The sequence below is a fragment of the Panicum virgatum genome, chromosome 3N (genome assembly GCF_016808335.1).
Source record: "Panicum virgatum strain AP13 chromosome 3N, P.virgatum_v5, whole genome shotgun sequence".
NCBI classification, from domain to species: Eukaryota; Viridiplantae; Streptophyta; class Magnoliopsida; order Poales; family Poaceae; genus Panicum; species Panicum virgatum.
In genome coordinates this window covers 69,523,198-69,549,586 of record NC_053147.1, presented here as the reverse complement: position 1 = coordinate 69,549,586, position 26,389 = coordinate 69,523,198, and the positions used below count along the sequence as shown (strand labels likewise).

General features: G+C 48.8%; 1 protein-coding gene across 3 annotated transcripts; it reads right to left on the bottom strand.

The window, feature by feature from the left end:
- Nucleotides 1-1,275: 1,275 nt before the first annotated feature.
- Nucleotides 1,276-12,518, bottom strand: LOC120667153 (uridine kinase-like protein 3). Of its 3 annotated transcripts, XM_039947200.1 has the most exons (16): nucleotides 12,322-12,518; nucleotides 11,981-12,147; nucleotides 11,792-11,883; nucleotides 11,488-11,557; nucleotides 11,285-11,400; nucleotides 10,820-10,916; nucleotides 10,365-10,444; nucleotides 9,969-10,163; nucleotides 9,741-9,824; nucleotides 9,603-9,663; nucleotides 8,945-9,005; nucleotides 8,507-8,600; nucleotides 8,364-8,436; nucleotides 7,319-7,401; nucleotides 1,941-2,131; nucleotides 1,276-1,791 (listed from the first exon to the last, which is right to left on the bottom strand). In XM_039947200.1, the coding sequence occupies exons 2-16, from the start codon at nucleotides 12,141-12,143 to the stop codon at nucleotides 1,782-1,784; spliced, it is 1,470 nt and encodes a 489-aa protein (XP_039803134.1). In that variant the 5' UTR covers nucleotides 12,144-12,147; nucleotides 12,322-12,518; the 3' UTR covers nucleotides 1,276-1,781. The 3 variants fall into 3 exon arrangements, with proteins under 3 accessions (XP_039803134.1, XP_039803135.1, XP_039803136.1); XM_039947201.1 differs by lacking the exon at nucleotides 12,322-12,518 and having other exon boundaries at nucleotides 11,981-12,168; XM_039947202.1 differs by lacking the exons at nucleotides 1,276-1,791; nucleotides 12,322-12,518 and having other exon boundaries at nucleotides 1,940-2,181; nucleotides 11,981-12,143.
- Between the last annotated feature and the right edge of the window lie 13,871 nt (nucleotides 12,519-26,389).

The window sequence follows — 26,389 nt, the reverse complement described above, 5'->3', positions numbered from 1 at the left end:
CTATTTATTCAAAAAAGATGTGGTGTAATTTCAGACGGAATGAAAAGAGTACACATGCTTTGGAATAAAAGCATCCCATACCATCGCATCCCATGCACATGGTTTGAAAAGTGGTATTCCATTTTTCAAAATTAAAATATTAAGTTTAAACTAAAAAATTCATAAGTAATTCAACTTAAATAAAAAAGATGCGAAACTCGTGCCAATATGTTTTCCTAAAAATGTAACCTATTTATTGGCACTCTACTTGTCAGTTATTCGGATTCAATTTTTTCATGTTTCTAGTATTTGTTTGCTTGTAGTAATGCCTATTATTTTTTAATAAATAAGATACAAACAGAGCAATAATACATTACAGTTTAGAAAAAAAATATGTGCACTAGTTTCATATTTTTCTAATTTAAAATAAATTACTTTAATTTTTTATCTAACTAGAATTGTTTAATAAAAAGTTAAAAATACAAGCCCACCTTTGAAACCATCCGAAGGGCACTTGTCCGGTTGCGATAGTTGGATGTCCTTTACTGTCCGATTTTTAGTTGAAGGTTGAAAGTCGTACTTTTCCGATAGTTCACGGGAATAAAATAAATTTTTCATATATATATATATATATATATATATATATATATATATATATATATTGTATAAGCCTCACAAAATAAGACCACGCCGTCAGGTACGAGGTTTTTTTAATAGAGTAGGTTGGAGACAAGTAGCGTAGGCTCCGGTACATGAGGAGTTGGTGGATAGGTTAATCCCTCCCATGTGTTTGATTATTACGTAGGAAATGCATATGATGTGAGCAGAGAAACGCTAGCAAGTTCATATACTTATAGAAAAAACAAGTTTGGTATATCCTGATTTTTCCTCTCTTTTTTTTGACAATTGATGGAGCCATGTTACACATGCTAGTTGTTCACACAATGGAGAACCAACCAGATCACAGGATAGCAGCTCTTTTGGAAGCTATCTAGCCAATCATCATCTGATTAACTTGCCATCACCTGGAGACCCTGCTGTCTTCTGTAGTATGATGGATCAGCTGATGATGGCGCGAACAGCTCCTTCAGTCATCCTGATCGCTTGACACTGACACTATACATGAGATAATAATCTGACGATCAGAGAAGAAGCGCAGGTCAGAGTTGAGATAATCTGCCGATCCGGCTAAGAAGCACAAACGTTACTAGCAAGCATGGAGAGTGGAGACCTGATCCAGAGATCAGAGTTGAAGACGAAATCAAATGAAGCAGCTTTCGGTGGTCACAAGGAAAATTTAATGGTTGACATGGCGGCTACCATTTTAAGGATTGATTCATATGATCCTTGGGGGTATGAATCAAGAAATGGTGAAAACGCATGACACAGATAGGTACAGGAGGGCCTAGCTCCTTCGAAGGTTAACCCGGAGCTGCAAGTTCCAATGAACCTCTTTTCCTAGTTTACACGAAAGCAAAACCATCATCCCCTGTATAGTAGAGGCTGCTGAACAAGACCCTCTCTACTCTCTAGTTCCAAAATGGGCTGGAGACGAGGTTGCTTAGGAGATGACATCCCATGGCACCGGAAAATGGAATGGCTCCAATTGTTTTAAGAAGCGAGCTTATGAGATGAGGCATCCCAAGACCCTAAGTCTGTAATGTTGTATGGTACACAGTTACCAGTAACGAATACATTTGATTATAATATGGGCATTCCAGAGTTTTGAAATGCGAACATAAGTTTCTCAAAATTTCGAGAATATGCCACAGCTGGGGCTTGCTGTGTCTGGGAAAAAACTCTCACAGAAGCCTGCACGGTTTAACAAAAAAAAAAAGAGCCTGTCAGCCACTTTCATGCCAATTTTCACGGATATGTTCTTGCAGATACAATAGCTAAGCGATAATACTTGAGTCTGACGAAATGAATGAAGACACTTAGGAAAACAAATAACAGCTCACCTGACACGATTTTTATCATCACAGAACAAAGGAGTTGATGACTGATAATCGTCTGTCCCAAAGTATCTGTCTCCAAACTCACCCATTCCAGGGATCACACGAAAATCGTCGTTTAGACCAAACTCAATCTCCGATGTCACGATCTTCACTCTTGGGAATCTCTTGCTCACCACATGCACTCCTTGGGGAGCCTGGGAGAGCAGCAAAACAATTCCACTGATGAGTTTTATGGTTTTCACCACTGCATCCGAAGGTAATTAAGGCCTCAGTTAAACATGTGTCCAACTGTCCATCTATAACTGTGATGAGAAACTAAATTTGATAACTACACTGAAAATGATATATTCTCAGTAACACTAGTAGTTGCAGTTACCAAATTGCTTCAGGCGCACGGGAGCTACTGGATCGGCAGCTACAGCGCCGGCCGAATAGGAGGGTTAGTTGGATAAGTGTTGGCAGGTTCAGGGTTGTTAGCTTGTTAGTTTCTATATATGTCGTGCGTGTGTTGGAGTCTGTAAGCAAGTAGAGAACCCAAAAGAGATCAGAGCCTCCAAGGGAGGGCGATCTGGGTTAACTTGCATCCATCTGTAAGCTGTCCTCGTGAGTTCGATTAATAAAGGTCCTGCCGTATCATCTTTGGTATTCAGAGCCAATTTTTTCCACCACGCCTCCCACCCATCCCACCCTCATCTGCGCACGCCCGGCCGCCATGGCTGAACCCTCCAACTCCGAGCTCAAGGAGTTGATCAACAGCATCCTCACCAAAGTCACGGCCGTCGAAGGCGAGGTGTCCTCGCTGAAGGTCGACCAAGCCCGCCTCCACGTCGCCGTCAACAACGTCCAGTCCGAGCGGATGGAGCACACCGGATCATCCGCGGCGGGCACCAAGGGCAAGAACGTCGTGGGTTCGTCCTTCTCGCCGTCAGCACCACACAAGCTTCGCTTCCCCATGTTCGACGGAACGTCGGACCCGATCACATGGGTTCATCGTTGCGAGCAGTTCTTCCGTCAAGCCCAGTCCACCAACGACGACAAGGTCTGGCTTGCCACCTACCACTTGGAGGGCATCGCCCAACAGTGGTATTACCATCTAGAGCGCAACCAAGGTGTGCCGACCTGGCCGCGCTTCGTCGAGCTCGTCAACCTCCGCTTCAGCCCTCCGATACGTAGCAATCCGCTGGGCGAGCTCATCAACGTCAAGCGCACGGGCTCGGCGGCCGACTACCAGGAGCAATTCCTCACGTTCCTCGCCCGCTGCGCCGACGTGACGGAGCCGCAACAGATCGCGATCTTCACGGCCGGCCTCGGCGACCCGCTCGGCGTCGACGTCGAACTCCAGCGACCTTCCCTAGAAGACGCCATGGGCCAGGCCCGGGCTTTCGAGCGCCGGCTCACCGTCACGGACGCGGCGCCGTCCGCCGCCACGCGCGGCTCAAGCCGGCCCGCGCCGTCACGCTCCACGTCGTCAACGACGTCGCCTCAACGCTTCGCCAACTCGCCGTCGGCTACCACACCCAACTCTACGCCGCAGCAGGGGTCTCGTCCACGGCCAGCACCCGGCGCGCGCTTCACCCCCGAAGAGATGGCCAAGCGGCGGAAGGCCTCTGCTTCAACTGCCCAGCCAAGTTCACGCGCGAGCATCTCAAAGAGTGCACCATGCGCGGCATCTACCTACTGGAGGTCGAAGGCGAGACGGAGCTCGACGACTCTGACAGCGACGTGCAGATCTCCGCCAACGCCATCACCGACGTCGCCTCCAGCAAGACCATGCAGCTCCGGGTCGCGCTGTCCTCCGGCGAGCTGCGTGCGCAAGTGGATTCCGGTTCCACGCACTGCTTCATTGCAGAAGAGGCGGCCCATCGCGTCGGCCTCGTTCCGACCCCGCGACCCGGCATGACCGTGGGCGTCGCGAACGGCGACCGCGTTCCCTGCGCCGGCGTCTGCACTGCTGTTCCAGTCCTCATCGGCGACGAGCGCTTCTCCATCGACTTCTTCGTCATCGCGCTTGGAGGACACGAGATGGTCCTGGGCTGCCACTGGTTGCGCACCCTAGGACCCGTGCTCTGGGATTTGGAGTGCCAGTCCATGTCGTTCTGGCGCGTCGACCATCGCGTGCAGTGGCACGGCCTCGACGCGCCGACCGGCGTCCACGCCCGCACCCTCGACTCCGGCAACCTGCTGCAACTCCTACTCGCCGAATTCGCCGACATCTTCGCGACTCCGCAAGGTTTGCCGCCGGCCCGTGCTTCCGATCACCGCATTCACTTGCTTCCAGGCACGCCCCCGGTCGCGGTGCGCCCCTATCGTTACCCGAAGTTGCTCAAGGACGAGATCGAGAAGCAATGCGCCGACATGCTCCAACAAGGGATCATCCACCCTAGCACGTCGCCGTTCTCGTCGCCAGTGCTGCTCGTTCGCAAGAAGGACGGCACGTGGCATTTCTGCGTCGACTACTGCGCCCTCAACGCCAAGACCGTCAAGGACAAGTTTCTGATCCCGGTCGTCGACGAGATCCTCGACGAGTTCCGTGGTGCGCGCTTCTTCACCAAGCTTGACTTGCGCAGCGGCTACCACCAAGTCCTCATGCACCCCGACGACATCGCCAAGACGGCGTTCCAGACGCACCATGGGCACTTCGAGTTCGTGGTGATGGCGTTCGGGCTCACCAACGCCCCCTACACGTTCCAGGCCATGATGAACGGCGTCCTGCACGACTTCCTGCACCGCTTCGTCCTTGTCTTCTTCGACGACATCCTCATCTACAGTGCCACTTGGACCGAACATCTTTAGCACGTGCGCGCGGTCTTCAACGTCCTGCGCGCGAACCACCTCGCCATCAAGCAAAGCAAGTGCACCTTCGGTGAGCAGGCAGTGCACTACCTCGGCCACATCATCACCGGCGATGGCGTGACCATGGACCCGGTGAAAGTTGAGGTGGTCGTGGCCTGGCCGACCCCGACGACGGTGCGTGCCTTGCGGGGCTTCCTCGGGCTCACCGGCTACTACCGCAAATTCGTGCGGAATTATGGCGTCGTCGCGCAGCCCCTCACAAAGCTTCTCAAGAAGGAGGCTTTCCTCTAGTCGCAGGAGGCCGACGCAGCCTTCCATGCGCTCAAGCATGCGCTGACCAGGGGGGCGGCACTCCAGCTACCGGACTTCGACCAAAGCTTCGTCGTCAACTGTGATGCTTCCGAGTCTGGCTTTGGTGCGGTGCTACACCAAGACAGCGGACCCATTGCGTTCTACAGCCGCCCTGTCGCGCCCCAGCACGCGAAACTCGCGGCGTACGAACGCGAACTCATCGGCTTGGTCAAGGCGGTGAAGCACTGGCGTCCGTATCTGTGGGCGCGACCGTTCGTCGTGCGGACGGATCACTACTCCCTCAAGTATCTCTTGGATCAACGCTTGTCTACCATCCCTCAGCATACTTGGGTAAGCAAGCTTTTTGGGTATGATTTTACTGTGGAGTACAATCCAGGCAAGAACAATACCGTGGCGGATGCCTTGTCGCGCCGGGACGAGGATGCCGTGGTCGCCTACGCTGTTTCGTCCCCGACCTTCCTCCTCTTCTTCTCTTCGACGAGTTTCGTCGTGAGGCGGAACACCTGCCGGAGGTCATCACCGCCAAGCAGCAGATCGAGCAAGGCGAGGCATCGGCGGCCTGGATGATCGTCGACGGCCTGGTACTCCACGACGGCCGCATCTTCGTGCCGACGTCGTCCGCGCTCTGGCCTCAGCTCCTGGCCACAGCCCATGGCGCCGGCCATGAGGGGATTCAGAAGACACTCCATCGTCTTCGCGCGTACTTCTACAACCCTCATGCTATGCGCCTGGTACGCGACTACATCAAGGGGTGCTCGGTCTGTCAACGAAACAAGACAGAACACCTCCATCCCGCTGGCCTTCTTCAACCTCTGGAGGCGCCGAGCTCGGTCTGGGCGGACATCGCCATGGACTTAGTCGAGGGATTTCCGCGCATGGGCGGCAAGTCCGTCATCCTCACCGTCGTCGACCGCTTCTCCAAATATGCGCACTTCATCGCTCTCAGCCACCCGTACACGGCGATCTCAGTGGCACGTGCCTTCTTCGACAACATCGTGCGCCTCCATGGTGTGCCTTGCTCCATCGTCAGCGACCGTGATCCTGTATTCACAAGTGCGTTCTGGACGGAGTTGTTCAGCTTGGTGGGCGTCAAGCTGCGTCTGAGCACGGCCTTCCATCCACAGACGGATGGCCAATCCGAGGTGACCAACAGGATCATCGGCGTCTACCTGCGTTGCCTCGCCTGTGACAGGCCCAAGAGCTGGCTGCGGTGGTTGCCGTGGGCCGAGTATTGCTACAATACATCCTTCCAGACGGCCTTGAAAACCACTCCATTCCAAGTGGTGTATGGCCGGCCCCCACCATCGCTGCTCTCCTATGAGCCGGGGCTCGCCAAGTTGCCTGTTGTGGACAGGCAGCTCATGGACCGCGATGAGTTCCTCGTCGACGTCAGGGACCGGCTTCTGCACGCCCAGGACTTGATGCGGGCACAACATGATCGTCGACATCGGGAAGTCGAATTCCAGGTGGGGGATTGGGTTTGGCTTCGGCTTCACCAGCGCCTCGCTGCCTCCATCATTGACAAGTCTGCAGGCAAATTGGCACCGCGATTCTATGGGCCGTATCGCGTTCTGGAGCGCATCGGTCCGGTGGCCTACAAGTTGGAGTTGCCTCCGCGTTCCCGCATCCATTCCGTCTTTCATGTGGTGTTCCTGAAGAAGTATGAGGGTGCACCACCGGCGGAGATTGTCCAGCTGCCGCCTATCAACCACGGCCGAGTTCTTCGTGCTCCAGCAAAGGCTATTCGCGCCTGGCTAAACCGCGGCAACTGGGAGGTGCTGATTCAGTGGATTGGGCGTCCTACAGGTGACGCTACATGGGAGAAGCTCACTGAGTTCACGCAGGAGCATGCGGAGTTTCAGCTCGAGGACGAGCTGTTTCGCAAGGAGGGCGGAAGTGTTGGGGACGCGTTTGTTGGGCATACGTATTCCAGGCGCAGACGCACGGGAGCTACTGGATCGGCAGCTGCAGCGCCGGCCGAATAGGAGGGTTAGTTGGATAAGTGTTGGCAGGTTCAGGGTTGTTAGCTTGTTAGTTTCTATATATGTCGTGCGTGTGTTGGAGTCTGTAAGCAAGTAGAGAACCCAAAAGAGATCAGAGCCTCCAAGGGAGGGCGATCTGGGTTAACTTGCATCTATCTGTAAGCTGTCCTCGTGAGTTCGATTAATAAAGGTCCTGCCGTGTCAGCCACAGTTTTACTATACTTAAGAGATGAGAAACACAATTTTTCCTATATGTTAATACAAGAAAAATGCTCAGCACTTTAGACAACTTACTGAGATAAGATTGAGGAATATAATATTTGCTTCCTGTACACCCTTCTTCAATAGAAGAGAGATGGCTTGAACTGCTGAATTTCCTGATGAACATGATTAAATGAGATGACATTAATACCCAAATAGCTCGTGTTCCCCCACAATGATAAAAAAAACATAAAACAAATAAAATTAAGATAACACACTTAATTTTATGCCATTTGCTAATAGTACATAAACATATATGGAGAATGGAATGTTTTTTCTTCATAACTGCTATAGAGAACTCAAGATATTTATATAGGGAAATTATGCCTTCTACTTTTTGATTGAGAGCATTGAAGTGCCTCCTGTCTATGTGCTGGAGCCTTACCAAGTAATGGCTGCTCCAGGAAAAAAGCTTAAGGTCAGTTAGGATTCGAGCCTAAGTATTGGTTGACTACAACTCAGCTGGAGTTCGAATAGCTTGAGCTTTTCAAACAGCCTCAGGAACCGGCACTGGTGGGTGCTCGTTGCAATGACTTCCATACAAGAATTGCTTCTTTTTTTTAACAGATTGACCCCATTGACAAATGGGTTCCGCAGTTAAATCACACAGGCTTAGATGAGATCAAATAAAACTAGGGAGATAGAGACATTCTGCGGAAATGTTCTGTTGTTAAGCTAAGCTGCTTTTAGATGTGTTGTTTTTGTGCTAATAGTGACAGAATAATTTCAGAAACTTATGCAGGGTCTTAAAATATCCTTTAATTTCATGCAGCTCAATATATTGAAATCACTGTCAGGAGAAGGTATACACTAAGAACCACAATACAGATTTATGAAACAGTATGAAATCTATAATTTGCTAATCAACACAAAGTTTATTATAAAAACGAAAACTCAACATCATCATATTAGTTTAATGGCTTTTAAACACGAAACATTCGGGCAAAGGGATGCATTGACAGAATGGACAATGGTACTCATGAGCATAAGAGGAGCAGGCAGTTGAGATTTTTATAATTTCCGTCCCATGAAAAGTAGTGTAGTCCAGTGCGTATGTATGTAGGAATGAACAACAAACCTGTTCCCAGTATGGGGTCCAAAAGGAGAACATGCCTATTTGCAATATCTTTGGGTAAATTCTGATAGATGAGCTGCAAAGAGATTCAGATCTTAGTAATTTGACTCAACCTGACACAAGCAGCAAAATCGAATAAACCTGACCTGCTGCCCATTGTCTCCTTCCCTATGAATAAGAATCTTCCCAATCTTTATACCTTTACAGCAAGCACGTAGTGCATTCTCCATGCTTTCACCACTGGAAAGCAATTGTAGCACATCATTAGCAAAATACAATATACACACCTTAATACGAGCTAAATTTTAGTGCGTGAGTGGTTCAGCTAAGCATTTTTATAGATAATGCAACTATATTGCATTTGTAGGAAGAATACCATACAGTATGCATAAATGAGACTGAAAACAATGTTCAGTACTACCAATAGAATCTGTGAAGTGCTGGTGTATAATGATATCACTGGGATACTGTCATGTCATGGTATAAAAAAACCAAGAAGTTTTTGCGTTGTGTGAGTGCCAAAAGTTAGCTCAATTAGAGCCTCAGAAAGTATAGAAGGGAAATATTTTCGAAAAAGTCGGTACCTTCTAATCACTGAGATACCACACAATCTTTTGGAGAACTCCACCCCAGTGTAAACAGATCCTGAATGCATAAGAAAGTGCATCAGGGAAAATATATAAAGCACTGACCATAAACTTAAAGAGTACAAGTAATGTAACTGCACTAAATTGGTTTGTTACAGGAAAACGGAATTAAGGATTATGGAGGATGATAAATCACTGTCCCCAATAAACATAAAATAACATCTAATACCTGCACCAACCATGTCAAACTTTTCCTATGCTGCTAAAGCATAGAATTTTGAGTATGCAGGCAAGTCTCTGTCAACTGAGGACCAAAAAATGGCGGTACTCTGGCTATGCCAGTTTGGACAAGAAAAAAATATGGGTTCCGGAACTTTCCAATGATCTTGAGTATTAAGTTCAAAATCATAAGCAAATGATCAATGCTATTTGCTTGAGTGCAAGCTAATGGAAATAGATAATAAGGACAAATCATATTAAAGAAGGAAATAGGATGATAACAGCATGCCATGCAACGATTTTGTCAGATTCAAGAACCATGTAAGCTTTATACTTTGTCATTTTCTCTTCAAACATGTTACCCATCGCATTTGAAGAGGTATCTCATATGCACTACAAGAGCAGAAGGAACTAACCACAGTGCAATACTACTTACCAGTCGGAGTGATGACTTGCTTTTCCTGGAATGGAAGATGACCAAGACCATGCTCGACAACCTATTTTTCACAAGGAAATTAAAGCAACCATGCAAAACCACATAAAAGAAAACTCATCAATACAGGTGTATACTGACCAATCGAATCAACCGGTCAGCATAAAATATGAAATCATGTGTTGCTGTGGCAGCATCCCTTATAATTGTGTGCATGCCTCGTATCTGAAAGAAAGCAGCATGAGCAGGCTGACAGTCATACAAAACAAAAAGGTAATGAAAGAATTTCATATTACATTCAATTTACCACAGTGAATCAAAGAACGGGCAGCTTTACAATAATAAAAAATATATGTTAACATTAGGTACCTGATAAGTAGTCTGAATTACATACAAATTGGGATGTACTTTACAAAGATCATGTTGTCCAAGTTTAGTCCGTATATGCTGAACAATTAGGTCAATTGCCACATCATTATCTCCACCACGTGGGATGATAATATCAGCATATTTCTTCGTTGGGAGGATGAAATCTTCAAAAGCAGGCTTAACAAACTTTGAGTACTGCAGGCAAGGAGTGGCATTCAATGATAGATTAGCAAAAATGACGATAAGAGTGTACATAACAGGTAGTCTAATGTAGGAATCAATGAAGAAAACAAAAGATGTTTTAGATCAAGAGGGTGCAAATATGTTAGATGTAGTGCGTGTGTGTGTGTGGGGGGGGGGGGGGGGGGGGGGGTTGCAATAGAGGAAGCTTGTAACCTGATCTAACACGGTTTTGATATCTCTACCCTTCTCAATAGTATCACGACGGATCCTCCTTGTTAACCGTACATCAGCATCTGAGAAACCAATAGAAATGAATGTAACAAAAAGCTATACACTGGTGCATATTGAAATTCTAGAGTCTACTAACAGGCAATACTATATTCACCACGTGGCACTGACTGAAACAAAAGTATAGAAACGAATCGGTAGCATGACAAACAAAGAGAAATTCTTACTGCTATGTCAGCAAGGTTGTTACAAAATCCTATGTGAACAGTGTATTGAATAAGCATGAATGAATCAGAATAAAATAATTTGTTGAAATTAATGAAATAATTAGTAGAGCAAGTTTTTATGTCAACAAAACAGATAAAAATGAATTTCCAGGATGTCAACTAGCAAGAGAGGGACAGCAAAATAACATCAGCTTATTATGCAAATATCGATACCTGTATCAACGAAGATCTTCATATTCATCAAATCCCGGAGGCGAGAATCATGAAAAACTAGAATACCTTCCAAAATAATGACATCTGAAGGATTAACCTGGCAGCAATCATAAATTAGGGATGCTTATAAAAATCAAGTATAACAAAAAAAAATGAATAGGTAAGGTGAAGAGATCAGCAGAAACCTAACTCTTTTTGAGAGAAAAAAAGGTATGGAACTGATGTGAAGAAATAAGGTGTTGGCCAAATAGTGTCAGGTAACACAAAAAAGTCTTTTAACAATAATATTTATCAAGTAAGCTGTAATTGGCAGAATTCAGAAATTGAAGATTCTTCAGAACAACGTGCAGATATTGATTGGCAATTTGTTGTATGTTAAGAGTTTTATAGAGCTCAGGACTATGAAACCATCAGTTTACCAGGTGGGGGTGGATTACAAATAGCACTAAACTTAAAGGGTAGTACCTTTCTTGCATTTGGGACACTCTTGTATGTCTTAAAATTGTAATTAGGAATGTCAACAGCTTTGCCACGCTTCAAGTTTTTCATGCACGAGAGAAGTAACTCTGTATCGAATGCATCTGAAATCGGAATGGAAACAGCAGAAGAATCAGTGAAGGATCTCTTGGGGCCAGGACAATAAATTCTTGTGAAAGAATGGATTCGACCTGGATGATCAAAGTTATAATCATGAACATGGATTAGCTCCTGATCAGTCAGTCCATAGTAAAAGGACTCCTGCAAATATATTGGAGAGACAGTCTCATTGCTCATATAAGATTGCAAATATATTAGTGAGATTAGTGTCACAATAATTTAACATTGAGGGATATAGTTCGTTTTCAAGCAAGGTATGATACTACGTTGGTCAGTAATGCTGAACTTGTATTATATTAGTATAATGCAAATATATATATGCCACGAGATGGGAGGTTAGATCAGAAAACATAGCCAAAGCAGTAATGTACCAACCTGTGTAACAACAACCACGCGCTGATCACGCAGCTGGTCGATGATCATTTTGCATACGGTAGTTTTGCCTGAAGATGCGCCCCCAGCAACACCTGCACCCAAAGCCGCATTAGAGCGTGCTGCATTCAGGGGCAACCAACTACAGTATTGGCAAAAAAAAGTTTAAAAAGGCAAATCAAGTATACTAACCAATAACAAAGGGCTCCTGGTGGCCATTCTCCAGGCCTGACGTCGTCGGTTGTTCCTCGGCGGACATGGAACCTTGGACGTTGAGCTCGTCCAAACGGAGTGCGGAGTAATGGACCCCCGCGGCGGCGGCATCAAGCACTTGGTCCACCGATTTGGAACCCATATACCTAGTGATTTCACCAGGGGCGTGTCAGGCAACTCCGCGAACGTGCTCGACGGCAGAAGAAAGAATTGATCTTAGGGGATCACCCTAATGGCGAAGGAAAGATTCAATTTTTATTGAGAGCAAGAGGGGAATCCATCAGCGGAAGCAGAGGCAAGCTAGGATCCTTGTTTCTTACCGACGCCGCCTGGGAGGAGGAGGAGCAGCGGAGAGGAGGGAGAGGGGTGGCGCAGCAGCCGCGGCGGAGGGACGGGCGGATCTAGATCGGGGAAGGGGAGGAGGTGGAGGCGTGCTCGGCGCGGCGGGCGGTGTGGAGAGGCGAGGGATCCGCTGCTACTGACAATAATTAGGGAAAGACAAGGAATGAAATACGGGACACCAAAGAAATGCCTCATTAAATTCATTTTATCACTTCCATAAATATAAATATAAATGGGCTTTCCTTTCCGTCTTGGCCTGCTGCCTACGAGTAGTAGTATATAACTTTTCTTGGGCCCTAGAAATCTATTATTATATATAGAACATGGTAGCCCTTCAAAAAAGTTAAAGAAAAACTACACTAGTAATCCCTTCTTTTTTTTATCTATAGACAGAAGCAATTATTAAAGTAGGAAGAGATAATTACCTGATCTTGAATCTTCAGGGATTTTCAAAGGCAATACTTTTACATCAAAGAAAGACTCTTTTTCATCCCGGAGACTATATTGACATTAGAAAACATGCAAAGTTTGACAAGCAAGTTGAAGGCACACGCCTCAAGCGATCTACTCCAGCCTGGCTACAAGCAAAGCAGGTATAATGCACGCACAACTAATTAAGGTGTGTTGATACAGAGTCACAACTTTGCTAGGGTTAGAACATAGGAGTATTTATCTATCTGCAACAGCAATCAACGTGGACAGATTAGGATGAGATGGCCCCCCACCCCAGGCGAACACTGGCATGCATGCTGAGTCAGCTCATGCGTGGCACCAGGAAACTTCCCGCTATTGGATTCGATCACTGTAGTACAGTATGCCGCGCAGCACGCGAATTTCAAGTTTGTTCCTCGATCCGTCGAATGAATATAATAGCTAGCTAGTATCTTTGTTCATCTTAATAAGCACATATATATACATATACAACATCTTTCCTAGTCGTCATCTAATCTTTGGCGAAAGCTAAAAATATATATAGAACTGAGCAGCCTCGGCGATACGCACGTGTTATTTATACTTTGGTGATAGCGACGCAAAAGGTTCATCATCTAATAGACTCGTTTCTTACTGAATGCTAATAATATATACTCCCTCGTTTCAAATTCCAGATCATTTTGGCTTTTCGAGATATATATATTTCTTATGTATCTATGTGCATAGTAAATACTATGTATCGAAAAAAATTAAAACGAACTATAATTCCAAAGAGCAGGGAAATGCTACGTATCTGAAAAAAATCAAAACGAACTATATTACTAAATAGAGAGGTGGAGTTTTTTTAGAAAAAAACTGGTAGACTAGGGGTAGCCAAAGCCAATTGGTATATGATGTCTCTGCCGGTGGATATAGTTTAGGTGCGTATAGATAAATTATTGTGCATTTTCTTTTAGGTGTAACTAAGCTATCTAGTAGCTGCATTGATGCACTAAGCTCATCCACCTAAGTAATGAGACACATGAGCGACGACAGTGATGAAATAGTAGGAGAGTAGTACGGAAATGTGAGCGAGAGTTATCAATTTTCTCAAGCTATGATCTCTATAGTATGAGTATATGTATAGTTTGTCCTTGAGACGTACTACAATGCAATCAAGAGCGAGCGAGGGGCATATGACTTTTTAGAATCTCCTATACTTGTTTCAGAACCCCTAAACCCACCCACCCTCAAGCACTGTTTTGTCGCACTTTTTTTGACTGGATTGTAGCTACCCCTCTGTCTTAAGTTATTAGTGGTTTGACCTTCAAAATATTTCTAGATATAAATATTTTGTTTGTAAATATAATAAATATCTAGGTGCTACGATGGTGTGCTGAATAATTGTGGGTGGGTAAGCCAAAATGAATTGCATTTTGGGCCGTACAACTTCGTTCCTTCTTGGTCGTTGTTGGCCTAGCTGCTGAATGTATAATCAAAATAACCTGGAATTGGTAGCCCATTATTAATTAGTTTGTTCCATTCAAATTCTATCTAGCTTAGACTACCTGCAGCGGCGAACGGTAAAACTCCCTGCAGTACACGCTACCGTAAAAAAGGTCTGCAGCGGCGAACTGAACAGCTCACATTACGGCTGCGGACGCCCTCGCGCATGCCAAATCTGGTGGGGGAGCGGACGCCCGCAATGTACCTCCGTGGCGCGGGGCCCACGTGTCCGCGCGCATCCCAACCGCCCGGCGGTGCCCCTGCAGGCGCGGCGAGGAGATCCGGCGGCGGCGTGTGGCCGGAGGAAGGAGGCCGGGAAGCTCGCCGTCGCTGTGCGCAATGGCCTCCGCTGCGCCATGGCCGCCTCCCCTGCACGCGTACGCCGCCACGCCATGGCCGCCTCCCATGCGCCTCGCCTGGACGCGCTCGCATCGCCGACGGCCGCAGCTGCTCCCTTGACGCGCAGCACCGCGCGCGGGCCGCCCTGTCGTGTCGCACGTAGCTGCAGGGCGAGCCGCGCGGAGGAGGGGCGCGTGGCGGCGACGTCCTCGCGGTCGGGGACTCAGAGCCCCGAGGAGGCGTGGGGGAGGTAGGGGCGACGCTTGCCCTCGACCGCGGTCGCCGGCCGCCGGAGAGGAGGGGGCGTCGCGCCATGCCCGTCGTTGCTTGCCGCCGACGCGCGCCGTAGCAGCACAGCGGCCCCCGCCGCGTGCCGGCCAGATCCCGACGCCGCCGCTGACGCACAACGCGAGGAGGAAGGAGCTCGCGCCGGCCGCGAGGGAGGAGGGCCACGGATCCGGCCGCCGGCGCCGACGGAGCGACGCAGGAGGAGGGCGGCGCGGTGGGGGAGGAAGTGGCGGGCCGGAGCAGGAAGGAGAAATGAAGAGGAAGGGGGCGGGGCGGAGCAGGAAGGCGAGAAGGGCCGAGGCGGAGCTTGCCGTGGCGCCGTGCCCGCTTGCACGCCATGGCCGCCGCGAGGGAGGGGCGGAGCTCCGCTGCGGCCGGCGAGGGCCACCTATCCGCCACCGTCCACGGCGTGGCGTGCGGCGGCCCGGAGGCCGCGGCAGAGCTCCGCACGCGCCGTGGAGGGGCGCGAGAGGCCGGCCGCCGGCGGTGCAGGACGAGGCCGGATGGCGAGCGCGCGACCGGATTGTGCGGCTTGCTCTGCGAGGTAGGGGCACCGGCGTCTCCGCCTCGCACTACTCTGGGCCCCGGCCGCCGGCGAGGGAGGGGCGGGGGCGGAGGGCCATGGCGAGGGAGCCACGGGCCGGCTCTGGCGCGACTGGCGCGAGCTCGAGCTCTGTCATGGCCGGCGCGGGTCAGCTCTGCCACAGCCGGCGCGGGCCGGCTCCGCCGCGGCTGGCACGAGCTGGAGCTCCGTGGCGGCCGATCCAGGCCTGCTCCGCCGCGGCCGGCGAGGAAGGGAGGAGGGAGAAGGGCCGGCGGGGAGGAGAATGGGCGCATCTGCGGCACGCGGCGTGGAGCAGAGGGGGTGGGGGCGGTGGTGTGAACGATGGGAGGGGGAAGAAAAGAAAGAGAGGAAAAAAACTGATGCGTGGGTCCACAAGCTGGTAGTTGATATAGAGGGTGATATGGAGTATGAATGGGTGCAGCAAAACTGTATGTAGAGTAGAGAATATGGATGACCAGGCAAGAATATTCTCTTTAGAGGATGAATATAGAGTAACACGAGTGCGGATAGCCTTATGATTCTCTATCCTCACTCGCTCCTCGATCTTCGACGAATGAAAACTGTCGGGTACCACGATTAGGGACACCCTAATCGTGATACTAAAATCACCCTAAAAATGCAAACACATATCAGGCAACTGAGCCCACGAAGGCCCACGGCCTCCTTCCAATCTGGAAGAAAGGAAAGGACTCAAAGGAGCCCAGCACGCGGCCCATCCGCACCCCCCCGGACCCGCGGGGTGATCTCCGTCTCCCTTGAGGGCTCCCATCGAGACCCTCGACCGCGCCCCGCGTCTCCGCCTCGCTCGAGGGTAGCGAGCCTACCCTCGGGGAGGCGAATCGTCTCCGCCTCGCTCGAGGGTAGCGAACCTACCCTCGAGCAGGGCGAATCATCTCCGTCTCGCTCGAGGCCACCCCTCGACGAAAAGGACAAATGGCCCTTCCGCTCACCCGCCCGTCGTACGGAGGCATTAAATGCCAACCACTCCTCCACAGCGCCCAGGTCAGACGGCGTTAGGCCGCCATTCCCCACAGTGGCTATGACCGGAGTCCCGTCCGCCAACTCCGGTCACTGCTCCGCTATGCCGGACGCTGTGGTAACATTGTGGGAACCTGCGACGCGGTACGAGACGTGCTCGGCACAGCTCTCGTTACTATTCTGCCAACTCCTACTGTTTGGACTCCACCTCACCTCACGAACGGCCGCGGACCCGTCCCCTGCCAAGGAGGGATGCTCAGCACTAGCAACCGGAGGACCGTACCTCCCCCCCTCAAGGGGTCCGGGGCCTCCACATGACTCCCGGACCCCTTTCGCGCACGCGCTAGCACTCCACCCAGGGGGCCCGGGACCGCCATGTGCCCCACTACCGCTGGCGCACATATATATGCAAGACCCTGGCCTGCAGGGCCCACAGAACACCGCCATGCCACATCTGGACGATGGTACACCCTACAGCGACGACCACGCCGCCTGCTGGGGCTGTCAGGACGCCGGCGCGATCTCCGCAAGACCGAGGACGATGCCCAGGACGACTGCCACGCCCCACAGTGTACTTCCCACAGTGCTCGACCACTGCACCCCCGCGATTCGGGTGAAAAATGACGACTTCCACGATCCCCTACGCATGTACACCGTCCCTCCTTGTGTATATAAAAGGAGGAGGCGGGCTTCCTTTAAGGAGGTGGCGGTCGGACCGATACGATAGTACGCAGCACTCAGCACCACTGAGCACCCGATATTGGCACTCGCCTCAAACAACTTCTCCTCTAGCAGAGACTTGGGAGCTTCCCTCCCTCTCTCGCCTCGCCTGTACCCCCTACTATAGGCACCTCCGGTGCAGGATAATACAGTGCCCTCGCACACCCCCTTGCTGGACGTACGGCCCCGCGGCCGGAACTAGGATAAACCCGTGTGTTACTGTGTTGCCTCTTGCATCGACATCTGGGACGAGGAAACACGCATCATCATCATTAGTTGGGTCTGGACAGCCGGGTCAGGACACCGACAGTTGGTGCGCCAGGTAGGGGACGGCTGCGTGACATTTTCTCTTTTGTTCCCATTTGATCTCTAGGGATGGCGAGAAGATCCAACCCATTCCCCATGGGCATCTCAGATCCGCTCCCAGCAGGATACGTGATCTGGTTCGGGAGCCTTGAGTTCAGAGCAACCGGCAACGGTTACCTCATGGAGCTCCTTTCGCCCAGACGAAACCCTGACACTCCGACTTCACCAGCCCGGCGCAATAGGCGCTCGGGCCAGCACTCGCGACAAGCGCGCGAGGAGCGGTGCCAGGTGGCACGCCTCAGCTCCCCCACGTGGGTTGAGGTTGCCATGTCACGGCTCAGCGTCGCGGTCGACAGGGCCACCGCTTCGTCATCACGTGCTTCGGCGTCAGCTATGCCGGCACCATCATCGACCGCAGCCCTAGTGCCTCCTGGGGGGGCGCGACTGCGGCGTCGCCCTTCCCCATTGGGATGCGCAACGCTGCCTCCTACGCCTCTTCGTCAAGCACCAACTTCGCCGAGTATGAGGATCTGCCGGGTCATCACCTCCTATCGATCCGCAACCTCATCGCATCGTCTCCTAACGACTTCTACCCCGAGACGGCGAGCTTGATCGCCGACGACATCAGCTTCTTCATGGACAACTTCACCGCCGAGGAGGCCGAGGACTACTCCGGGGTCCGCAACCCCGACGCTTTCCGCTCGTTCCAGTTTGCAGCAGCTTACTGCCTCACCTGCTTGTGGCAGTACCGCCCTAATTAATCCGACTCAAGTGCGCTAACCATCATCTTAAAGACAATCCCGGCTAACACGCACTTCAAACGGAGTAATTCGGCAGTGCTGTCGGGTAAAGTCCCGAAGAATCCACCTGAGCGTCGATCGAACCCAAAGCTTACATGTAACCCACACGAAGGTGAGTCCAGAGAGTACAACATTTCACAGATATATTACATTACAGAGTCTTAACTTAATTATTACAAACCAAGTTCGAAATCTTCGAAAGGTACTTGAAATTCGAATTGAAAGTAGTTCAGAGTTCACTGCAGCGGAAATAAAATGAGTTCTAAACGATGATACATGATGTCATGATGAAGCCCGTACATGACATCACTCGGCATTGCCATCACTGGCCGAAGTCGTATCCCACCCCACCGACCAACCAGGAGGTAAAACACACGGCCAAGTCAAACTAGCTATCTGATCTTCAAATGTATCACCTGAAACAAAGTGGAGCCACAAGCAAGGCTGAGTATACTAATACTCCGCAAGGCTTACCCGACTAGGATATATCTAACCCTCTAACTATACATGCAAGGATTTTGGCTTGAGGGGTTTGTTTTTGCCGCAAGCAATAAAGAGTAAGTCCTTATTTCCCGATTTTAACTTTCAAGTTCTAGTTTGATTAACCATTCTACATTAGCATCTATCCAATAGCATACATGGTGGACCAACAATTATTTTTCATCATTCAACCATATTTCTCATCATCGTTGTTCCACTTCTTACTCTATGTGGCAAAAGGGTTAAGCAGTCTCAATATCCGTGAGAGACGGACGATTCGAATCGAATTTGTTAACCTGGCCAGGCAGACCTAAACACACGCATGGGGAATGCAATCACCCACGCGACTTTTCCCCTTTTTCCCCGTGGCATGAAACAGGCCCACCGCCCTAGGGTGCCCTGCACCCGTGCGTGACCATAGACCAGACAGTGGGGAGTATGTTCCACGGCCGGTTCGATCAGGTACTTAAGCTTACCGATTACCATATTCTCGGCATGTGGTTAGTACGTTCAAACGCTTAACCACCACTACCACACACCGCGGCCTTATCCATTTTCACTAAACAGACGGGATATCACAAGTACACAACCCCGCCCGTAAACCTTATATTGCAGTGTGTAGTAAGCATTCAACTCCTATGAGCTCGCGAGTGACAGGAAATCACTCGACTTCTACCGAACCATTAGCATAGCCAACTAGCGACCTACACATACTAGTGTTCAAGCATAGGTACCTAGGATCATGCAACTAAGGCTCCAAACAATTCCTGCAACTTAAATGCACAATAAACAGGAATATAAATAGTTGCATAAATTAAAATAGGTAGGACATGCTCCGGGGCTTGCCTTCCTGAGCGGAGCTAGCCTTGGGCTCTTCTGAACTCGGGTTCAGGTCTTCAGTGGCTTCAGTTAGATTCACTTGAGCTTCACGCTGCTCACTCTCGGACTCCGGCACCAGCTCGTACGTACCGTCTGGGAGAGTAGTCGAATCTATATGAAATGCATATGTATGAGTTACTTTAGTGATACGATTTAATCAATTCTTCACTATAGAGTTGTAACCCAACACAACTCAAAATGATTTGCAACAGGTTATGTCACATCATTTTGGACAATCATTTATAGAGTAATAATCATTATAACTGACTCCACAAAGTAACTAGGGTGGATTGTACCTTTTATCCTTATGCAGCAAAAGAAAGGATTTTTCTCATTTATTACTAGGTTACGTATGTCCTTATCACAAATAATGTTAAACAGAGATTCTGGGTTTGAAATTTTTATGCAAGATACACCTCTGAGTAAAATGCCTACTGTGAAATTTTTAGCCTATTTCATGCAGCCCATTAACCATGAAAAATAAAATAACCAGCTACTGCTAGAAGCAAAAATGAATTTTACAGGTCAAACTATGCAAGTACTGGTAATGAAATTTTAACTGAGTGTTTTCTAACTAAAGATGAGCTTGTCATAAATTTTTCACAATTAAACAAGCATTGCACAGGGTATGAAAAATAGTACAAATTATTGTTGCATGGATCAAAATTAACTTCCACAGACTGTTATTGCAAGTTCCAGAGCCTCATCTTTTACCAGCATGGTTATAAACTAAATTCCATCTCCTAGAAAAATTATCAGATTTTTCTATGCAAAGAAACTATTTTTCTTGATTTAGTGTAAATATCTATACTATTAATTAGTTGGACTGGTTCCACCTATCTAAAATTTCTCAAAATTTTTGTACATTAACTAAATATCAAGTTAAAGGTACTGTAAAAGTTTGAGCTCAGTAAACCAAGTTAAACAGTATGTACAAACAAACTAATTTAAACAAGGCATAAAGGAAGATTTAAATAAACAGATAGCTAGGCACGTCAAAAGTCTATGAAACTTTTACACAAGGTTATCCATCTAACATTTACCCCACTGACCAAAAATGGATAACAACTCATGCTTGTAACTTGAGATCTAATATAAAGTATATTTTCTTTGTATTTTAAATGAAGTAAAAACTATTGAGCAAATGAAAAAGTGTATGTAACAAAAGTTGTAGATATCTTTGCTAGGATTCCAGAACAGTTGAGTTTGTATTTTTCCTATTTTTATACGATTTTTAAACGAATTTACAAGTTCACTGGAAAATCTAGAAAATACAAAAACACAGATTGCAAAGGGGCCCCTGGATCTGTCACTTAACCCCCTGGAAACCTAAAACAAATTGCGCCGGGGTCCCTGGCCGGAGGTAGGAGATAGGGGAGGCGGCGGCGGCCCGTTTCCCGGCGAGGAGGGGCTCGCCGGCGGTGGGGGTGGTGTCCTGGGGCAAGAGCTCGCCGAGATCTACCTAGGGGTGGGTGCTGTAGTCGACGGGGACGGCCGGAGCAGGGTCGGCGGCGGCGCCCAGGGAGCGGCGGCGGCGGCTGCTGCGGGCGGCGGCGCTCCGGTGCGGGAGGAGGGGCAAGGGCAGGCCAGGGAGCTTCACGGCGCCCTAAGGAAGCTAGCTCGGGGGGTGGATTGGAGTCGGAGAGGGGCGGAGCAGGGAGGTCCGTGGCGGGCGGGCGGCCGGCGGTGTTCACGACGGCGGCGGCGGTGTTCCGCGGCGCTGGGAGGCTCCGGGGAAAATTGGGCGGGCCTGGGAGTTGCCTGGGGGTGAAATGGAGCTCGCGGGGTGCTCGGTGGGGGTGGAGGAGGGGTGAGCTGGGCTCTCCACGAGAGCCGTAGCTCGGCAGGCGGGAATGGGGGCGCGGCGGCGCTGCGGAGTGGCGCGGCGGCGCTGGCCGTTCTAGGCGAAGGGGTGGGGCGTGGGCGTGGGGAATGGGGTGCGGGCGAGCGGGCACCCGCGCGGCGCGAGCTAAATGGGGGAGTGAGGGCGTGAGGAGGGGCTGGGCGCAGAAGAAGGGAGCGGCGGCGGTGCGGTGGCGTGCGGTGGCGTGCTTCGCCGAGCGGCCTTGATGGCGGTCAGGGCGCAGCGAGGGGAGGTCGGTGGCGTCGGTAGCGCGCGGCAATGAAGGCTGGCCGCGGTCAGCGGCTCGGCAGGGCACGGCCGGTCCGTTTGGGCGCCACGGCGGCGAGGCGGCGCATCGCCGTGCGCTTGTCGCGGCGTGCGCGTCAACGGGCAGGGCGCGGCGAGGACGGCGTGCGCGCTCAAGTGGGGTGGGGCGTCAGCGGCGCGCGGCCAGGCAGCAAGGCAGCGAGCGGGGGCAGGCAGCGGCGCAGCGCGGCAGCGAGCGCACACGCGGCGTGCCTGAACGCCTGCGCGCGCAGAGAGGGGAGAGTCAGCGAGGGAGAGAGAGAGGAGAGAGAAAAGAGAGTGGAGAGAGAGAAGGGAAGGTCAGCGGTTTGACTCAGTCAAAACTCAAGATTTTTAATTGAAACTCGAAAAATTTTGAACACGAAAGTTGTCCAAAATTAAATTTCCTACAACTTTCCTTTTAGGCAAAAATTCAATTGAGCGATGGTTTGAAAGTTTCAAATTTGAATTCATGTTTACTGATCCTGCTTGTTTTTCGGGGTTAACTCGAATTTTTATGTTAGAACTTGAAAAACTTTGAACGTGAAAGTTGTTTAACTAGTCAAACTCTACGACTTTCATGTTGGGCGAAAGTTCATTTGAACGAACATGTGAGAGTTGACTTTTTGGTTTATTCAAACGGAAATTCGGCTTTTACACGATCACCAAAACAGGGTTTACTGGGTCATTTGATGTTAATGGCATTGTTTAAGTAGGGCTAAACACCGGAGGTGCTACAGCCTACCCCCCTTAACAGAATCTCGTCCCGAGATTCAGATAAGCAAGCTAAGTGCAGGAAAGAGGTGTACCTCTAGTTAAATTCAGTAAACCGGGGAAATTCTGATTTAGGTAGCTTTCAGTTTCCCAGGTAGCTTCCTCTTCGGTATGGTGACTCCATTGAATCTTGTACATTCTAACTGCTTTTCTTCGAGTGACCCTTTCCTTTTGATCAAGAACCTTGATAGGGTATTCGACATAAGAGAGATCTGGTTCTACCACTATTTCTGTTTGTTCAATGATCTTGGTGGGAACCCGAACACATTTCTTGAGTTGGGAGACATGGAAAACATCATGTACTGCTGCAAGTCGAGGAGGAAGTCGCAGTCTATAGGCCACGGGTCCACAAATCTCAGTGATTTCATAAGGGCCAACATATCGGGGGGCTAATTTGCCCTTCACGCCGAATCTCTGCACACCCTTGGTTGGCGAGACGCGAAGATAGACATGATTACCCACTTCAAATTGCAAAGGGTCTCTCCTTTTATCAAAATAACTCTTTTGTCTAGACTGGGCGGCCTTTAAATTCTCTTGTATTACCCTCACCTTCTCTTCTGCCTCTGTTACGAGATCGGGCCCGAATACCACTCGTTCTCCGACTTGCGACCAGCTCAAAGGGTACGACATCGTCGACCATATAAGGCCTCAAATGGTGCCATTTTCAAACTCTCTTGATAACTATTGTTGTATGAGAACTCCGCTAGAGCTAGACATTTGTCCCAACTCTTGTCATAATGAATGACGCAAGCTCTCAGCATGTCTTCCAGGATTTGGTTCACCCTCTCAGTTTGCCCATCAGTTTGGGGGTGATAAGCTGAGCTTCGAATTAATTTTGTCCCAAGAGATGCTTGCAACTATTCCCAAAAGCGTGCAACGAACTGTGTCCCACGATCAAAAATGATTGTCTTGGGTACCCCATGCAAGCAAACAATGCGATCGAGATAGATCTCAGCATACTTCTTGGCAGTGTAAGTAGTATGTACCGGAATAAAATGTGCCGTCTTGGTGAGTCTATCCACGATAACCCAAATGGAATCATGCTTCTGGGATGTGTTGGGTAATCCAACAATGAAGTCCATACTTATATCTTCCCATTTCCACGACGGGATAGGTAGAGGTTGAAGCAAACCGGCTACTCTCAAGTGGCTGGCTTTGACTCTCTGGCAGGTGTCACATTCCGAGACATATTTAGCAATTTCCCTTTGCATCCTAGTCCACCAGAAATTTTGCCGAAGATCTTGATACATCTTGGTACTGCCCGGGTGAATAGAAAATTTGGAAAGATGTGCCTCGTCGAGAATTTGTTTCCGAAGATCTTGATTTTTCGGAACAACTAAACGACTTTCAAACCATAGGACTCCGTTATGGTCCTGACGAAAACGCTTATACTTCCTTTCTCCTTGAGAGAGTTTTTGTTTGATGATCCCAACACCTTTATCATGTAATTGGGCCATAATGATTTGATCATGAAGAGTTGGTTCAACTGAGATGTGATTTAATGTACCTTGGGGAATCATTTCCAACTGGAGCTTCCTCATCTCATGACAGAGGGTTTTAGAATAGGATTCCACGGACAGGCAATGGCAATGAGCTTTGCGACTTAGTGCATCTGCTACAACATTAGCCTTGCCTGGGTGATAGTGCACCTCAAGATCATAATCCTTAATTAATTCTGGCCACCGTCTTTGTCTCATATTTAGGTCAGCTTGAGTGAAAATATATTTGAGACTTTTGTGATCGGTGTAGATATTGCAATGAGTACCCATAAGATAATGCCTCCATATCTTTAGAGCATGAATGACAGCTGCTAATTCAAGGTCGTGAGTAGGATAATTCTGCTCATGGGGTCGAGGAGCTCGTGACGCATAAGTAATAACTCTATTGTCTTGCATGAGCACACAACCAAGACCAGTACCCGACGCGTCACAATACACGTCAAAGGACTTGGTATTATCAGGTTGAGCTAGGACAGGTGCTGTAGTCAACTGCTCCCTTAGGGTGTGGAAAGCCTTTTCACATTTTTCATTCCACACAAACTTTACTCCTTTCTTCAATAGTTCAGTCATTGGCTTAGCAATTCTGGAGAAATCCGGAATGAATCGGCGATAATACCCGGCTAAACCAAGGAAACTGCGAATTTGATGAACGGATGTAGGAGGTTTCCAGTCCATCACCTCTTGCACTTTGCTAGGATCCACGGCTATGCCTTCGCTCGAAATAGTGTGGCCCAAGAATTTCACACTATCTAGCCAGAATTCACACTTGGAAAATTTAGCATAGAGCTGCTGGTCCCGAAGACGTTGGAGAACAATGCGCAGGTGCTTAGCATGGTCTTCCTCATTCTTGGAATAAATAAGGATGTCATCAATGAAAACCACGACGAACTTGTCGAGCTCAGGCATGAATACCGAGTTCATGAGATACATGAAGTAGGCAGGTGCATTTGTGAGACCAAAAGACATGACTAAATACTCATAGAGTCCATACCGCGTGGAGAAGGCGGTTTTAGGAATATCACATGGACGAATTTTGATCTGATGATAGCCGGAGCGAAGATCAATCTTTGAGAAAATTCTAGCTCCAGCCAGTTGATCGAAGAGAACATCAATGCGGGGAAGGGGATATTTGTTTTTGATTGTCACCGCATTGAGAGGTCAGTAGTCCACACACAACCTCAAACTATCATCCTTTTTCTTTACAAAGAGGGCTGGACAACCCCAAGGTGATGCACTGGGGCGAATGAAGCCTTTGTCCAGAAGCTCTTGAAGTTGGATTTTTCACTCGGCCAACTCTTTAGGTGGCATTCTATATGACCTCTTTGAGATAGGGGCAGTGCCTGGTTGTAGTTCAATAATAAACTCAATCTCTCTATCTGGTGGCATTCCTGGCAAGTCATCCGGGAATACATCGGCGTACTCGCATACCACAGGAATTTCTTCTGGGTTGGATGTGCTCATGGCAAAAGCACAAGAATTGACACACTCTCGGAAGGGTAAATAGAGAGTAGTGGCTCCGTATTTTGGTGAATTTAGTTCAACAGCTCTGGCGGGAATATCTATTATAACCCCATGCTGAGTCATCCAGTTCATCCCCAAGATGATATCTATACCCTCAAGCGGTAGGAGTATAAGGTCGGTGTTGATGGTTAGGCTACCCAACTTGATTGGCACAAGTCGTATTATTTGATTCGAAGCAATTTTACCCCCTGGGGTTGATATCATGTATGACCCTTTCATGTGAATAAAATCCAAACCCACTTTTGCACCAAATTTTGCACCAATGAAACTATGCGATGCACCAGAATCAAATAATATAACTGCAGGCTTGTTGTGGATAGAAAATGTACCCGTCATCACTAGTGCGCCCTCTGGAAGTTCTGCAAGAGTGGTGAAATTGATGCGTCCTTGCTTGACCTGAACTGTTTGCCTTCTGCCCTTGTTCTTGTTGTTCTGATTAAAGCTTTGGCCCTGGTTTTGTCGCTTGTCCTGCTGTAACACCTCCGGTGTTTAGCCCTACTTAAACAATGCCATTAACATCAAATGACCCAATAAACCCTGTTTTGGTGATCGCGTAAAAGCCGAATTTCCGTTTAAATAAACCAAAAAGTCAACTCTCACATGTTCGCTCAAATGAACTTTCGCCCAACATGAAAGTCGTAGAGTTTGACTAGTTAAACAACTTTCACGTTCAAAGTTTTTCAAGTTCTAACATAAAAATTCGAGTTAACCCCGAAAAACAAGCAGGATCAGTAAACATGAATTCAAACTTGAAACTTTCAAACCATCGCTCAATTGAATTTTTGCCTAAAAGGAAAGTTGTAGGAAATTTAATTTTGGACAACTTTCGTGTTCAAAATTATTCGAGTTTCA

What these genes read in the sequence shown, in the direction of transcription:
- LOC120667153 (XM_039947200.1), bottom strand. Translation starts at nt 12,143, where the DNA reads ATGGGTTCCAAATCGGTGGACCAAGTGCTTGATGCCGCCGCCGCGGGG. An exon ending in GAAGATCTTCGTTGATACAG is followed by an intron (nt 10,445 to 10,819) that starts GTATCGATATTT and finishes TTGGTTTCTCAG; the next exon opens with ATGCTGATGTACGGTTAACA. An exon ending in TAATTCAGACTACTTATCAG is followed by an intron (nt 9,825 to 9,968) that starts GTACCTAATGTT and finishes GCTTTCTTTCAG; the next exon opens with ATACGAGGCATGCACACAAT.